The sequence below is a fragment of the Dermacentor andersoni genome, chromosome 5, assembly GCF_023375885.2.
Source record: "Dermacentor andersoni chromosome 5, qqDerAnde1_hic_scaffold, whole genome shotgun sequence".
In the NCBI taxonomy this organism is placed as follows: Eukaryota; Metazoa; Arthropoda; class Arachnida; order Ixodida; family Ixodidae; genus Dermacentor; species Dermacentor andersoni.
The window spans coordinates 155,157,811-155,174,967 of record NC_092818.1 but is presented as its reverse complement, the minus strand read 5'-3'; the positions used below and the strand labels follow the sequence as shown (position 1 = coordinate 155,174,967).

Sequence of the window (17,157 nt, the reverse complement as noted above, 5' to 3'; positions counted from 1 at the left end):
ATGCCCTCCGCTCTCGGCCAAGCTCAATTTAAAGCCGATAAGGAAACTTCGAGATAACATGCTAAAGACAACGACGAAATTCTGGAACCCGACATAGTCGTGCGCGGCTCGGATCAATCTCGCGTCACAGAAAAACTGATAAATCGGCGTGCCGGCCGCTATAAGAATGATGAAACAAACAAACGCAAGCTTCTTGGCATTATTCTAACCACACAATGCTGGTTCCTAAGAGCGGACAGGTACAATACTCTTATAAGAAGCAGCATAGGTGTTATGGCTTACCTCGCAGATCTTCTAGTTATCACTCGCATTCCAGTCCTTACTCCTCACTTTCGCATCCCATACTTTTCTCCGTTCCTTATGCCGTGGAAAGCGAAAACGGCGCATGCCTTTCTTTGTCGAGCCAGCACACAGCGGTGCACAACACCTTGGAATGCTGGTTCTTGCGGCTGAACACAGTTCAATCGCCCAGCACCTGGCGCAGAACACAGAAGCTTCGCAAACTCCCCAACAATGTTACTTTGCCAACGCTGGAAGGAACGGGCGTAGCAAGCGACTCGCCTCAATATGGCGACCGCGGAGCAAAATGGCGGCGCGGCGCAGGCCAAAAGGTGTCAGCACCCTGTACGGTGGTGCGCTACATCGAGGCACTTTAATAGCGCATGAGCGCAGTCACGCGGTTTTATTTCATATTTCGCGGGCTTTCTTTAAAGGACGAAAAAGGTCACCACGCAGAATGTTCGTGGCCACAAAAAATTGTATCCGTCGTTTCTGAACCCCCTCTACAATGTAACGAAATGCACTTGGCCATAAAGTGAGTAGTAAAAATGCTGAATAATTTATCCAAATTATTAAATTAATTAAGCGGTATATACAAAAAATAATTTGAAGAGAGCCACATGACGGTTAACCATATGTCCTTAGTTTCACACAACGGCGTTTAACCACTCTTTTAAAATCCTTCGTTCAAGTTACGTGAAGCACCTTGTATACACTGCAAATATATTTACAAAATTTCGTTAAGGTTTAAGCTTTAAAGAAACTTTGGCCCACAAGAACATCAGCAGTGATTCCGTGGCGTGTAAGGCGCAAGAGCTGCTTTGCCACGGGCCGAGAAGATGCCGCAGTTCTAAGCTAGAATTCCGTTGCAGGTGTCGTGAAGCCTTCACAGACTATCTATTTGACGAGTAGCGGCAGCAATCGCACAGAACATATTGTAGGTCTTCAGTGGTGCTACATTCAGAGCACAATGGCGAGTCCGTCAGTAGAATCTTGCACTTGAAGTAGTTCTTGTAGGTCACGTTGAGCCTGATGCAGTGAAGGCATGTTTGGTCATGCCTATTGAGGTCTCGTGGCATATAGGAGTGTCCAGATGGATAGAATTCAGTTAGCGATCAGTACTGATGGCTTGCATCTGTCCACAGAGATCGCTGTAATCGTCAAGCGTGTGGACATACCACTGTAGCCACATGGTTTCTCGGGACAGGCATCTGGATTATTTCTCGTAAAGTGTCGTGTCCATTAAGCTTTGGCAGCAAAGTCAAGTTGAACGTTGCCTTGTATACCGCACTGGGAAGGTAGCCACTGTGACACAACGCCCTGATGCCGTTCGCAGGTTTTGATGCATAGACGTCTGATGTCCGTGATGAGTTGTTCCTACGTGCGTTGCGTTCTTCACGGACTGTAGGGTTTCTCTTGAGTCTTGAAGATGATCCAGGACGCAGCACTCTGGTCTATGATGTAAACATAAGCTGCCGGCAGTGCAGCTACTTCAGTGGCTGTAGCTGAAGTGCGACGACTGAGAGTGGCAGAGATGGCAACACTCGCAGACGGAATCCACATATCAATCACAGATCATGTACGCCTAACAGAGCCATCAGTCTAAATATAACGGTGAGCCCCGTAGTTGCTGTTAATATGCTATAGAGCGAAATATGTCCGTGTTTGCCCGGGTATATTTCTCTTGCTTTGGAACACCCAGCCACTGAAGTGACAATTGACCAAGAAGGGAATTTCTATGGCGGCTCCGCCGGCATAGAAGGGCTTTGAGAATTATTCCGCAGTAAGCTCCGAACGACAGGACAAGTGCCTGAAGCAAGCGGATTACGTGGCACTCTGACAGCAAAGTGCATATGAACTCGAAGAAACTCCTGCTGCAGAAGCACTGGAACCGATAGGCGTCTGCTTTCTGAAATGGTTCCTGCACTTGATGTGTCTTTCGGTAGGCCGAGGCACACTCAAGGATTTTGCTTGCGTACCAGGGAACGCTTTCATGTTGGTTTAGGAAATACCCTGCGGGGTATTAAAGCTGTATCACAGGAAACCTTCATCGAGAGCCATATACATACGAAACCGAGCATTCACGCAGCAGCCAGCGCTGTCTTTTTTTTTTTTCATTTCATTTATTGAAGCCTTAAAGGCCCGGAGGCATTACATATGGCGGGGGCAAACAAAGTGTGAGGAACTCTTCATCACGCAAAGGAGGGAAAAGAGGAAGAAAAGATAGACGAAGAATAGAAAAGGAAACAACGCTCAGGAGGGAACCGAGCAAGCGGTACTATCGTCAAAATCACTGTAAAAAAGCTATAAAATACAACAAGATACATACTACATAAATACTGCTAAATACGTACTATGCATAAGAACGAATCACTATCAATTACTTAAAAGGGGTCAATAGCAAATGCACCTTTAACAAACCATTCTAGGTGCAGTGGTTGTTAGTTTCTCACGGAAAGTCGTGTGGTCGGCGGAAGAGACAATACAGTCGGGCAGAGTGTTCCACAGTGCTATTGCATTCGAAAAAAAAAAGAATCCTTCATCGAAGACGTACGGCACTGAATGTGCGTGATTGGACAGCTGTGGTTGAGACGGGGAGAGATTCTAGGCGGGGATTGTAGTAGACGGTGTCTGGCTATTGGGTGATAGTAGAAATAGTGAAGCACGCAGAGACGCGAGATGATACGACGTGATTGGAGACTGGGAAGATCGAGAGTTCAGTTATGCTGGTTTTAGTTGAGTAGTTTGACATGATAAAACGTGCAGCACGATTCTGAATGGCTTCTAATTCGTAGGTAAGATATGCTTGCGAGGGGTGCCAGATAGATGATGCGTGCTCCAGTTTCGGCCGAACGTATGTCTGATATGCAAGTTTTTTAATAGCGGGCGATGCATATTTCAGATCGCGACACAAAAAACCAAGTGTGCGCGAGTCGTTTGCGCATATTGTTTAATGTGAGTAACCCATGGTAATGACGATGTCAAGTAAACACCTAGATGCTTATAGCAGCCTGTTCGTGGTAGTGTAGTTGAGCTTATGTGGTACGCGTAATTTGTAATGCTGTGCTTACGCGAAAAGGGCATACATTGGCACTTATTAAGGTTAAGAGGCATGAACCCTTTTTCACACCATGAAACGATAGTGTCTATGTCTTTTTGTATGTCAATGGAATCAATAGGGTTATGGATGGCGTTGTTGATTGATAGCATACGGAATACAGCCGCGTATGATATTTTTTTTCCTTTAACATTACAACATGAGGTGTCCACGTCATTAGTCTGTCGTTGTCCCGCCCAGGAACTTACGACTTGACGAATACCGAATCGGAGAGTGCGCAACATTTCCCGTGTAGCACGACACACCACGCCAAGTGAAAGAAATGTCATATCTGGTGACATCGTTAGAGCTCTTGCGAATTGAAATTTTTCAATAGAATTGTTAGCCGTCTATGTAGGACACGTCTGTTGATAATAGCCGGTAGACAGCTTGCTCTTTCATCTCTAGGGTAAGCGACGAGCTCAACATTCTCAGTACACAGAACCGAAGACTCACAGTGAGGAGAGCCATAATAAAAACGCGATGCAGTATACTACTAGCCTTTCAATTTTTAGGAACTTAGCAGCTAGTATGCGACTTTAAATTTATTAAAGCACTTGCTGATTTCAGCTACTTGTATATTGAACTCGCAGACACGTAATCGCAGCAGAGAGTGTCCCGATCTCTTAAACTACCGGACCAGTTCCAAGCGTGGCGCAAAGCTCGTTATTTACCATATACTTCACCAGACAAATATCTTTCTTGATCAGGCGGACCCATAGATCAAGCACGCACACCCTATCAGCAAGCATACCGCGACGACGTGCCCCGCACTTACTCAATGCTCGACCGTCGGGAGGGCGGGGATTGGTGTGCTTGGTGGTAAGCCACTCACGCCAACGCATGCACCCGCATCTATCGCCTGCCACTGATGCCATGTCGGCCTTTAAATTCCGTTATAAAATTATTTCAGAGAGAGAGAGAGAGAGAGAGAAAGAACTTTATTGAGTCGAGCTCGACATCTTCTTAGACGGCGTCGATGGAAGTGGCTCCCTCTTCACGGGACCCATATGCTTCCCTAGCCGCCTGGCCCCTGGAAATCAGGACGAGCTGGTCTTCCGGGGCGGGGCTGGTTAGTAAGGTCCCCCATCGCTCGGTAAGGGTGGATGAGGGATGGGGTAGGGTAGTGGGGCAGGTAGGAGGTGGGGGGATTGCCTTGACGAAATCGCATACTCCAATGAGGTGTTGGAGCGTGCCTAACTGAGTCTTCCAGAAGTTACATTAGTTCTCTTACCTTTCCGGGTACATGTTGTTTTGAAGGTAAGGGTGCGGGAAGGATCTTGCCTGTACCTGCCTGTAGGTCGCTTGCTGTTCTCTGCTAAGCGATTTGTGAGGATCGGGGTAACGGCGCCTCTCTGTCTTGTAATGGTTTGTAATGTCCCTATAACTAATTATGGACTGTGGCTCACCTTCCTCTACCCGGTGTTCCATATCTCGGGCGAACTGCTGGGCAGGTTCGTTGTCCTCCAGCCCAGGGTAACCGGGTGCCATGTCCACAGCGCTAAAGTCGTGAATTGCATACGTGTTCTTATGCTGTATTGGCGTTTTCATTTTTTTTTCCACAACTCCATGTTGCTATGGATTACCTCATCTCAGTACTATAAACGCGGCAGTCACAGAGTCAATGGTAGCAATCATATCCTCGCCTTTTACGATTTGATGAACATGCAAAAAACCTCCTCGTGTAATGCGATACGTATCTGTATGCATAAAGGTGGAAATAAAACAGCCTTCTCGAGTTTGTTTTCTTCTCCTTTGGACGCAATAGCCTAAAAACGAACACAAACAAACACACAAACATACAAACAAAAACAAACAGGAAATCACATGCCAACAATTCAGTGGCTAACTGGAATAAATACAACGCGCACATTGAATGAGCGCACATTGCAACTGAGTGCTCATTCTGGAATACATTTTTATTATACTTCAGCTATATTCAGCAAGTGCAAATGGGAAACGACGGGCTCTCTTTGACACTTTTGACTGTATCTCTACGCAGGCCTTGTCGAATGCGGTCAATATGGCCCGGAATATGCGCGTGACCGAACCTATGACGTTCCTGGGCGTGTGGCTTTCCAGCTCTGAGGAAGTCAACAATTTCTTGGCGGAGGTGGTGAACATGCAGTAAGCCCGAGTATATTTTTGCAGCCTGCGGCTGAAAGAAAACGGAGCAAATGAGCACCGCGTGCAGGGCATTGCGAAAGCACGTTGCCTCTTACTTTGTCCTCGTAAAATCAAACAGTAATGGCTGCTCAAGAATGGCTGCTCGCCGTGATAGTTCATTGACTATGGCGTTCTGCAATAACGTTCTTTACTCCGCCACGGCGGCCGCATTCCGATCGGGGTGGTAAGTAAGTAGGTTCGCGTACAGTGGTTTGGTGTCATGTAAGAAAACGCGAGTTTGGCAAAATCAACCCCGAGCCATTGACTAAGGCCCATTACATAAACCAATGTGCAGGTTTGGGATGGTGAACGACATAATTTATTATTTAATGGACTGGATAAATTCTTGTGCATTTGTATCACTGGTGGTATATTTTGTCGAGGGTACTTATGGAGAATATTTATCTGTGTGTCGCCTTTTATTTCGCATAAGATAATTAGAAATTCCACTTTTTGGGACATAACTATATTGTTACAAGGTTTCGCATCAGAAAGCCTGGCAATGAAGCTGGCGGAGTACGCCTACTTCACTAAGAATGGTTAGTGTGTGTATGGTAGTCCATATTTACTAAATGCTTGACTACATTGCATATATTAGCGGTAACGCCAAAGGCAGTGCATTCAGGGGACATCTACAGAGCTCAAAACAGTTTTTTTTTTTCGCGCAGTCATCGTCTGTGCTTTTGCAACACGAAGACCAACTTTCATAAACAACTATATAAAAACAAACTATAAACGTCACATGATAATAAAACACTCATTCAAATGCACAGCGGCAAGTGTATGAAGAGTGACGCATGACGACTTGATATAATGCATGGCGTGTTAAAGCTGTCCTTATTGACAATAAAAACGTCAATTTAATATTGCCGGTTTAAGATAATTCTACGAAGCTGCCCAAGAAAATGCTGGATAAATTAGGTAGCATATAAAATTACTCAAGCCATAATTCGATGGTTACGATTACGTTATGCAAGCCGTTTGCACTTGTAAAACAATGTTGGATCAAACGATTGGCTCAAATGTACCTACAGAAATATTTATTTCATAATACTGTTTGAAATTGTTACACTTGCGTATATGTGCAACGACACCATCGAAGGTAATCAGTATTCAGGACTTAATAAAGATTTCAGACTTTCCGTGGAGGACGCATACTTGGGCATGTCCATATTCGGAAATATGATTACCATACTAACTTGTGTATAATAAAAGAGAGGGAACGCTTCGCCTTCGCCTTGACGTGTTCATGGTTTAGGCAAATTTGCACTTTGGCGTGGTTGGGATATGCCCCATACACGTCGTGCTTAGGTGTGTAGTACCTGTGAGTAAATACGTTAGGAAGGCACTAAAGACCTATTCATATTTAAATAAAAATCATTTTTTTTAGAACTCGACTTTGATTTATTTCACAGAAAAATGCAGAATAGTGCTAAAGCGAATGAAGGCCAAACTTTTTAAATGTGACGCTGTCGCATATCAGTGTGACGCGTCACGGATTTGCAAGTATCTTTCTCGTATTTTCGTCGTATATGTGCAGAAAAAGTTACAAAATGCTGGATGGGTCCAGTATTCGGTTCCTTTAAAACAAAATGTGGCCCTTTGCCGACAAACAGTTAACTTGAGCAGGCGCTATCAAAATCTATGACGTCAGGTGAGCTGGTGATGCAACTTTAGGTTGTTGAAGCTTTTTCTGGCTTAAAATAACTACGCCCCCGTCCCGTTAAGTGTCGCCGTCTTGCTATCTCCGAAGTGTATTTTCGTAATGTCAGTTACCTTATTACTAATCTTCCGTGTTAATAAAAGTTTGCTTAGTGGTAATTGACATCAACGGTTTAGACACTTTTGGTCGCCAGAAGCTAGTGTATTTTCACGTAACTGTTCTCATTTCCTTCTCTCTGTAGGCACGTGACGACGATCATCCTGCAGACTCACCTTTCAGTTGCATACAGAAGCAACGAAAGCTGTTTATCCTTGCCGATATCCTTGCTGAGCGGTTCACCAGGACTCCCTACCTTTGTGAGTTGTAGTAGTAGCAGTAGTAATAGTAGTTGTATAGTAGTAGTTAATAGTTGTATAGAAGTAGTTAGTAGTAGTTAGTAGTAGTAGTAGTAGTAGTAGTAGTAGTAGTAGTAGTAGAAGTAGTAGTAGTAGTAGTAGTAGTAGTAGTAGTAGAAGAAGAAGAAGAAGAAGAAGAAGAAGAAGTAGAAGAAGAAGAAGATGAAGAAGAAGAGGAAGACTATTTCTTTCTTGCATGCATACACAAGAGAAGGAACAGAAAGAAAAGGCGTTTTATACGCCTGGGAAGAACATCTGACGTATCATAACAGAACACCATGAGCGATAACGAAGTTATAGATATATTCCACTAAGAAAAGCAGCTAATGAGAGACAATTTTCGTACAGTAGTAAATAGGAGTGAAAACAACAACAACAACAATAACAGCAATAACAACAACAACAAGAAAGCTATGCACTCGTGGCTACTTATGACAAAAATAATAAAGGGTGCGTTTTTCTTAGCTGCGCCAAACTTTTTAAAGATTGCCTATGGCAGATAGCACAATTCTAACCCTTGATGTAAATTACTAGATAAAGTGACCATTACTTCTACAAGAAATAAAAATGTTACATTAACTAATAAACGTACTTACGCTATTCATTCTTAATTGCTTTGCGCCACATATTTCCATCTACGAATCAGAGCGCTGAGTTCGCACGGCGTATCCCCTTGGATCGAATTCTGCGGACAGCACAAGTTCTGAGATATTAATTTTCAAATTGTCCGTCGAAATGCGTTGGTGTTCCAGTTACTTTAGTGCTTCAATGCATCAACCAGCGGTTTCTTAAAAATGTAATTGGAACGCTAATGCATTTCGACGGGCACTTCGGAAGTTAATATCTTGGAACAGGTGTTGCGCAGAGAACTCGTTCCAAGCGGATACACCGCGCACTCTTAGTGGGAACAATTTGTAGATGGAAATAAATATGTGACGGAACTTAATTAATTCGATAGGTAATTCGCGTAATTCGAAACTGCCAAGAAGTGCGTAAATTGCATGGCCGCGCGTGGCCGCGCGCATTATCTTGAAAGTGAGATGGAGACGGCTCGTACCTTTGTGCGCGTTGTGTTCTCGCCGCGCTTGCGTTGAAACCGATGGACCGCACTAAGGTCACTTCGCTCGCTGCTGCTGCCACGCTTTCTCACACTAGCGTTTTTAGAGCGGGTGTCCGCATTCATGGAGCGGGATGTGTTCAGGTTTGCTCGTGCGCGCTGACGCCGTGCTTGTTAATTCAGTCAGTAAGCCAACGATTCCAAGCTTATACGGCCGATAAAACTACTATTCTTACTTGGTATAGCTCCGCCCTAATTTGCTGTCGCAATCGATGCTACGCCTTGCGGGCAAAACTGCGACTTTTTTTTTATGAACAATGCGTTTGCTATAACTTCTTTTTTTTACTTGTCGTCATCCATGCCAATACGCCTCAACAGTCTCTTGAATAAAAGAGCGAGTAGTAAAAATTTTTTTAGCCGCTGAGGAGTAAGGGAACAAATCCTGTACAGCCATCCCACCATTTGCGAAAGTTGATTAATGAGAGGATTAATGTGGACGTTTACGTTAAGTCTTCGCTGAACCAAACGCCAAGAGGTTTTTTTTTCTGGCTTGATAGTGTTCCCGTCAAATTTTATCTTTATGTCATGTTTAACATGTTTATTTACTGATCGAGATGAGATACGTCGTTTTCGTAGCATCTAAATGTACCTAGTTTTGTTTCATCCAGTTTGAGAGTGATGTCGTATACTCATCACATCTTTTTTTTTCGGGTGTTTCTTAGTATTCTGATTGATGTAAAGAATACGTCTGCATACTTAATAAGCTGGTGCGGAGGCTGGTGTACAGACAGTATTTTGCTCTACTATAACTTCAAAGTGGAAAATTTTCATTCACCCAACAGTAGTGCCAAGCTACAAAGGAAGCCCATCGCAGGTTTCTTATAAACAACCTTCATGGTTCATTAAAACCTTGTACTGGTCCAGGAGATTGAACTAGGGTGGTCGCTCGGGTCGTGCTGCTGTTTGGTGGATGACAGTTCCCCACTTTCGTGAACTCACCCGACCTTGCGGGTTTCCGCATATCGGATTTCTTTTACTGCAACGTTCGTGAATGAATATCTTTCTTATAATATTTATAAAGCTTTGTAACCAACCATGAATGTCAGTGTCTGTCATGTAGGTGCAGCTGTTTTCGAAGAAATGGTTGCAGCGAGATACGTGAACGCTAGGCACGTTGACTGCAAAAGGCCTCTCAAGCATTGAAGGGTTCCTTAATTGCGGGATAATTAAAAAATGTATCTTGGTTCACCGAAAGGGCGAATCATTGAAAGCGGTAGGAAAGTTTAGCGTTGCGCTGAGGCTCTTCGGAACGTGTTCAACAATAGGCGGGGGCGACATGTTGACGTGACACGTTCAATGCAAGAAAAGTGCTGCTTCACAGCAACAACTGCCTTGGCTGCCAGCAAGCGGCCCGCAACACTGGCCTGCACGATGAGGAACGCTGCCAGTGGCGGTACAGCTTACGCTCTTGGGTCGTGCACGAAATGAGACCGAAAGAAAAATCATTGGCGTTCGCATTTAGAAGTTACCGCTTAGAAGACCGCTTAATGCTCCGCGATGTGTGGTATGCAAACGGCGGCTCGGTTGCGACATCGCCGTTTGCGCGAACAACGCTCATGCCAGCAGCGGAAGGCAGAACGCTGCCTTGCTTCACTGCAGAACCAATTGAGCGGAGCGTGAGGCTGCGTCGACTTGGCTTTGTCGCACTTCGAGCTAAACGCACTCCGTGACCGTCGCGTCACTGAATACCCCGAACAATTAACGCGTGGGCTGCGCGAGCACCAGGTGCCGCGACAGTAATTCGGCGCCACAGCCAACGGCGTGAACGCGCCTCGAGGGACCGTATGATTGCTATTGCAATAAAAACAGTCGTGTGCGTCTCTGGATTCTTTCGCTTCGTTTCTTCAGGCGTCGTGACGTTACCAGGGTAATGCACGAGACGTCACTAGGGTAGAAGCCATTGCCTTGTACGCATGTACAGCTTGCACGTGACGTTACGTCCGCCGTTCCGTCCCTTCGGTTGCTGGGTTCTTGTTACCGTGCTTGGATCGGTCGTTCGTTCATTGTGGACTACACCCCGCCCGTGAATGGCGTGTGAGAATTTAGGCGTTCCGATGCCAAAAGGCAATATTACCGAGTCTTGTCATTTGTATTTCGATTGGCTGGTGGATTCTACCCCGGCAAGGTGCGAGACGAAGGTCGAAATGCGCGACGGCGTGGACCCATACAGGCTAGGAGTCGATGCAGGGCCACTGCAGATGCGGAGTTTCTCTCAGGCACGATGCAAGTAGATAATAATTATGCGGGCTTGCCAATGATTTACGTAACCCCGCGGCAAATGAAGGCCGATGTAATATTGGATGCACGCAATTACATCACAAGCCTCTGGGTGAAGGACATGTATAATTGCGGCCACAGTCGAAGTCTGCCACCGTACTGGGTGAGGTCAGCTAACACGAATGAATTCTCGCATACCAGGAACTGGAAACCACAGGTAGCTTATATCTCATTTGTATTTTCCGTTGAGGCGTATCCGATTTGCCACGCGAGCAGGAGAAGCTGCTGGCCGGAGTTTGTGTCCTACTGCACTCATGCACTCAGCAAAAGAGCTAAATGCGATGCAACTTCCTTATCTACCCTGTTTTTTGGTGCTTAGTTGATATAGGTGTCTGTCCACCGCTAAGCCCAAATCTGAGCCAATATACATAGAGTTTAGGTTGCACGTTCACGCAAATAATTGCATGTTTAGGTGACGCAATCGCTGTACCCGGCGACATAAAGCCGCTTCGAAATAAAGTCACCAAATCAACGCAACTATTAAAAACGTTGTAGAAGCAACGTTTTTGTTCCTTTCTAGGTACACAGATACATTACACAGGCAATAGCTTTACAAAGGGAGACAGTAAGACAAGCGGAGACAGCGAGCCGCGAACAATAGTCGAGAACTCCCATCGTGCAGCGTAGTCGACGACTCCTGCTCGGCGATATAGACCAGCAATGCACGTTTTCCGCGTTGGGCAGACGTGCTTTTCGTAGCGTAAAGCTACGCTACGCGGGTTGGAGCCGAGCTTCGCGTGCTTCTGCGCCTGCCATACTGCGCATGCGCGACAACCGCTTGACGTCACGAGAGGCACAGCTGCGTCGCCCTCGCTGCCGCCGACTGCGGCGCCTTCCAGAGGTGTGACGTCGCAGTCTCCGCAGACGCGACGGCGCCGTGTGCGCCCGCTGCTGCATTTACGATTGCGGCGCCACGCGGCACTGCGCATGCGCGAGGAGGGCGCACCGTGTGTATAAATGCTAAAGTCCCTTAAACTTCGTAAAGTAGCGACACTCTCCTCCTCCGCCTTCACTCCTCGTCTCTCCTCTCCTTCGCACTCCCTCCTCGACCGTGGCGCCGCCTACACTGCTCGAGCGTAGGAATAGCGCCAACGTGTGCTCCTAGCCACTCCGTAAACGCTTCTCGAGCAAAAATGGCGCTGATGCACGGCGCGAGGGCCCACGTGATGCTATTAGGCCAATAGCGACGCGGCGTCGGCCTCGGCCAGAGCGCGCGAGGAGGAGGCCGCCTTCTTCAACGCGTGGCAGCACTTTACGAAGTTTAAGGGGCTTTAATAAATGCGTTGGAGAGACGGTTGATGCAGCGCGCTCGACATGGAAGTTAAGGAGAGTCGAGCCGCTGCCAGTCGGCGCAAAAGACTGGAAAACCCTAAATTCTTCAGACCCCAAGGTTGTCGCTTGGCAGTTGGCCGTCGAGCGTCGAAAGAACGAGCGTGCCAAGGCAAAACGTGCGGTCGAGACACCAGAACAACGCGAAGAACGCCTAGCGAAAAGACGTCGCCAAGAAGCTCAACACCGTGCTATGGCCTCCCAACAGAAGCGGCAGGATCAAGAGAGTGTCACAGACGATCCCATGACTAGTTGGTGTACTGAACATGCTATGAAACTCGGTGAAAGTGCGAGTGCGTCTACACTCTTCCTCTCGGATTTTATGAACAATCCGTTTGGACACATTTGGGAAAAGGGCCATAGCCGGATAAGCTAAGCTCAGCAAGCAAGGCAAGATATTAACCAAGCATAACCGTACCTTTACGCTACGTATATCCTGGCATAGCTGAGCTAAGCCACTGCCAATTTTTCCCTTGCCTGTGATGAAGTGTCAACCGCACACACGGACGCTGTGAAGGTTGAAGTCCGTTCTAGTGATACGGGAAGCCGGCGGCACCGACGCTTTTCGGGAAGAATCCTCGTTCTTTCACACTGACAAGTTATTACTTTGGGCAAACTATGCCTACCTACGTCCAGTTTTCTTCGCAGCTGGGCCTCTTAAGAGTGCTTGTCTCTCTTGTCGGGCAAGCAAATATTGCGCATACATGCATTATTCCGCATGAAACAAGAAATGCGGTGCGATGCCGTACACAGTAGTCGAGTGGCTTCGCTTCGGTGGCTGATCAGATGGTACCCAGCAATGACGGACACGATCAAGAAAGCCGCAGGAAGTGAAGCGAGTGCAAGCTATGTATAGAAAGGACAATCCTTTCGATACGTATGCTATCGCGCCTTTGGCATATGGTCGCACGCCCGCTCTTTCTTACATGGCACAGTTGTCTAATACTTTGCTACCGCTATTAATGCTTCGCCTTTCGGGTTGAAATTGCGGCTTTCTTTCTTCAATGCATTTCTCTGCTTTCGTCTAGAGTAAATGGGCAGGCACAAGTACTGACCCCGCTCCTGTTTGGAATTCTAGCTTTTCTCGTTGCATTTCACGTTGCACACTACACGCTAAGAATGTGCAACCATCGATTTATGTGTGGGTGTCAACGCAGGAGATTGCCGAGCAAGCCGCCTCGGCTCTGCACGCTCAGGAGAACAAGTTCCGAGTCGTGTTTTCCTCAACTCTGGGCGTCATGACGTATGTCGGTTATCCGTTTTCTAAAGAGCCGGTGGTCCCCTTCCAGCCCTGCCGCCAAGCTTTCATGGGCAGCATTGACATCACTTGCAAGGACGCTGCGCCTCTCGCGACGAAGAGTTTAGTCAAGCTTCAATCCTATGCCTACATAAGCTTCGAATTTGGCACTTTCCCCTTTTTCGGCACCTATGAGACCGAAGAGACCTTGGTCGAAAAGGTAGGTAACTTTCCTCCCTATGAAGTTCCTTCTTTTTTGTTGCTCGTTTGGGCTCAGCACACAGAAAAGTTCGCGATCCATCAAATTCTGCAATGGCTCCTACGAGGTTTAGCGCGCAAATGTAGCGGCTGACGCGATCGAACGGTGCATTGAAGCCCATGCACCACTAATAGCTCAGGGCGACGAGACGGAGTTGTATTGTTTATTGCTATGAGGCGTGTGCTTGCTGTGATGGTGTGACGGCTGCAATATCGGTACATGTTACAAACCACGTTAAAGCCCCTGCGATTGCACATATGCCATGCACTGGTATTGGGAGGATAAACGTACCCAGTGGCGCCTTTTGGTTACGCTACATTTGGCAACAGCCTGGTTCACTCGGCCAAGGGGCGGCCCACGTAATGTGAAGGAAACAGCCAAGGAAAGCTTCGGTAAAAAGAAATAAAAAGAAATGCGGAGAGCCAACGCGCAAGTTCGCATTTATGTGAAGAGAGGCTTTCGTTGATCGGTTAGGTTATTGCTATAAAGCTAAATACGGTGCGTGCAGCTGACTTCATTGCCATCCTACATAGCGTGTAATCTCATGCGATGTTTCTGCACCGCACGAGTCGCGCATTTATTACCACGCAATGTTTATGTTTATGCGCTACACCGCTCACAAGTTATGCTGAAGTTCGAACACCAGTTCATGCAAATGCGCAGTGTAAGACGTCAGCTCTGTGATAACACAAGGAGCGTATATATGGAGGGTAGCCCAGGTAACTTGTTCCAAAACCTAAAGATATGCGTGTGCCAAGTAGCTCGACAGAACAAAGGCAATGTCTTTTGCAGTCAGGCTATTTTAATATTTTGCCGAATTACATAAGAATTAGTCTTTATTAATTAATTAGCTTCTGAAATATATTCAGACCAAAATCGTCAATCTGAAAACTGTAGGCCGTCAAGAAAAATTCGCGGTTCATCTCTCTTTTGCTTTATAGGGGCTACATAAAACTTTGTTTTCCAAGCCTGAACGGAAGCCCACAATAGCAGGCAAAAAGTGACGCACGTGTAGTCGCGCGGCACTTCTTGTGTTTTGCGCGCTTTCTTGAACGCTTGCAAAACTATTTTCTGTGACACTTATTGAGCAACAAAAGCATATATATATATATATATATATATATATATATATATAGTGCGAGTGACGGTGTTATGCTCTGGACCCCCGTCAGTTGCGCTTCGCTGCTCAAAAAGGCAGGGCGTGTGTTGACTGAGCTCCTGAACAACGCTTTGCCATGTGGCGGACGTGGCCTAAACCATGGATCTGGGACCTCAAAGGGATCGACGTAATGCTTGCGCGCTTCCATGAAATTTAGCGCTAAATCGCAGCTGAATGTTTTCCTCTGTCGGCCTGCCTGCGGCTTCCTGCGGAGGAGATCATGTGTCTGCTCTCATCTGCGCCACAATGTACAGGGTGTCCCACATAAATTGAGCCAAGAATTTAAATATTAAAGGCGCGTCGGAAGCGAATTGAACCGAACGCATACTATTTGCAATAGGCTATAGTAACTCAGACAATTTTTTGGTTTCCTTGCGACTGCAGCTTCAATATATGTAAATTTAAAGGCTGAAGCGCAGGCTGTGAACAAGTAGCACAGCAGTTGAATACGTTCATAAGATTTCTGTTGCATTAGAACGCTTAGATTCATCTGAGGGCGAATAATTTGCAGCAAGTGATCCCTGGTAGGGCACGGGAAAAGGAAGAAAAACGTTCGCTCTCCGGTAATCGATAGTAGATGTAAGCATGACATGGCTACCAGCAAAGCAGATTGGTTGGGGAATTACGACTATTACTCACCATCATCTCGCAACCCCTCTCGGCGCGCCTGACGCTTCCCTCCTAGTTGCGCAGTGGAACTCACGGACCGCTGGCGTTGAAAAGTACAGGCAACTCTGTCTCAGCGCCAAAAGATTACAATTAACTGTATGGTGCACTGTGTCTGGCTTTTGAACGTCGCTATTGGAAATGACATAAAACTTCAGCGCACTAGAAGTTACAGCCTGAGTGATATTGTGAACAAACATTAGGATGAACTCGGAAGCAATATTTTTTGTAACTTGTTTGGGCAGCAACTAGCGCATGTAATGCGGTCCTGTACAAAGGGTTGGGGGCCAGAGACCGCATTTTAATGTTTTGACTGGTTGCCCAAATGATCTTGTTTTGTTCTCGCAATGTTGCTCGGAAGTTCTCGTCTGAGTGCCCGTGTAACGGCTCTGGCTCAAGGTCACTTGAAGGTCACCGACAACGGGAAATAAAGCATTTCATGCTTAATGTGGTTGCAATTAGGGCACTTTTCGACAACTGAATCTATAGAAAAAGCTTAAAACTGCGTCAAGTAATACCATCATTAACTTATCCGTTCTTGGATGCCAAAAATTACCCGTGTGCACATGCACTCAGTGAAACACTGTTCTTGAGAAAACATGACAGCCTATATTCCTATGTCCACCGCTTCTGCAGCTGAACATGTACATTGAACACGTCTCAGACGGCTGGGCACTATTCGAGGTGGATCGTGACTCCTGGCTGGTGTGCGGCTACAAAAAGGAAGATGATTACCCTCGCCTATCAGCTGTCCAGCAACGAGCGCGCCTTCGACAAGCAGTAAACGCTAGTACTAAATCCCCATAAATAAATATTAAATAATGAATAAAGGGGTGCTATATGCATCTCTATATTATGGCTAACCTTGCAGTTACTTCGTCTTGTGAGTACGTTTATCTTCGGAAAGCCGTGGAAGTTCTGCTATCTGACGAGCTTCACGTCTGATCGCATGGCCGGTTGCAACAGCGGTAATAATGAAAAAGGTAGTTAATTAAGCGTTACGAACTAATAGATAAACTAGATTAAGAGCACTTCAATAAGTACTCGAAGTTCCTTAAGGTTGCCGCTAACAACATGTATTTACTTTAATCACGATAGGATTATTCGGTTAACAATCAAAACTTGGTGCATGATTAGTTGGAGCACCGTGTATAATAGCCACACTGCTGTCTATGCGGTAGCCTAGAGCAATGAATGCAGCTGCCCCGAACTGCTGCCAGTGAAAGTGCATCCGCGTCCCGAAGAGGTCGTTGCTTATTCACTCGTGGAGCCTGGCGACGAAGCTAGTAAACACGCGTGGTCGAGCGCCTCGTCAGGTGCACTATGACCCGTGGTACTAATATGACTCCGTGCCCTCACCCTGGGCTGAGCGCCGTTTGCGCACTTTGCATTGCAAATGAGCCTTTCTCGTCGAATGCTTTACTTTACCGCCCCACAATTACCTCGACCCTGTCACGCTGCTCTAGGCACACTGCTACTTCATGACAATACTTCTGAAAGTCCTTTTAATGCA

At 46.3% G+C, this 17,157-nt stretch overlaps 1 protein-coding gene across 1 annotated transcript; it reads left to right on the top strand.

The window, feature by feature from the left end:
* The first annotated feature begins 5,362 nt into the window (after positions 1-5,362).
* On the top strand, positions 5,363-16,507 carry LOC126531424 (uncharacterized). The gene is made up of 4 exons (XM_050178943.3): positions 5,363-5,503; positions 7,447-7,561; positions 13,481-13,780; positions 16,281-16,507. The coding sequence occupies exons 1-4, from the start codon at positions 5,400-5,402 to the stop codon at positions 16,449-16,451; spliced, it is 690 nt and encodes a 229-aa protein (XP_050034900.3). The 5' UTR covers positions 5,363-5,399; the 3' UTR covers positions 16,452-16,507.
* Positions 16,508-17,157: the final 650 nt, after the last annotated feature.

What these genes read in the sequence shown, in the direction of transcription:
- LOC126531424 (XM_050178943.3), top strand. Translation starts at nt 5,400, where the DNA reads ATGGCCCGGAATATGCGCGTGACCGAACCTATGACGTTCCTGGGCGTG. An exon ending in GCGGAGGTGGTGAACATGCA is followed by an intron (nt 5,504 to 7,446) that starts GTAAGCCCGAGT and finishes TTCTCTCTGTAG; the next exon opens with GCACGTGACGACGATCATCC. An exon ending in CACCAGGACTCCCTACCTTT is followed by an intron (nt 7,562 to 13,480) that starts GTGAGTTGTAGT and finishes GTGTCAACGCAG; the next exon opens with GAGATTGCCGAGCAAGCCGC.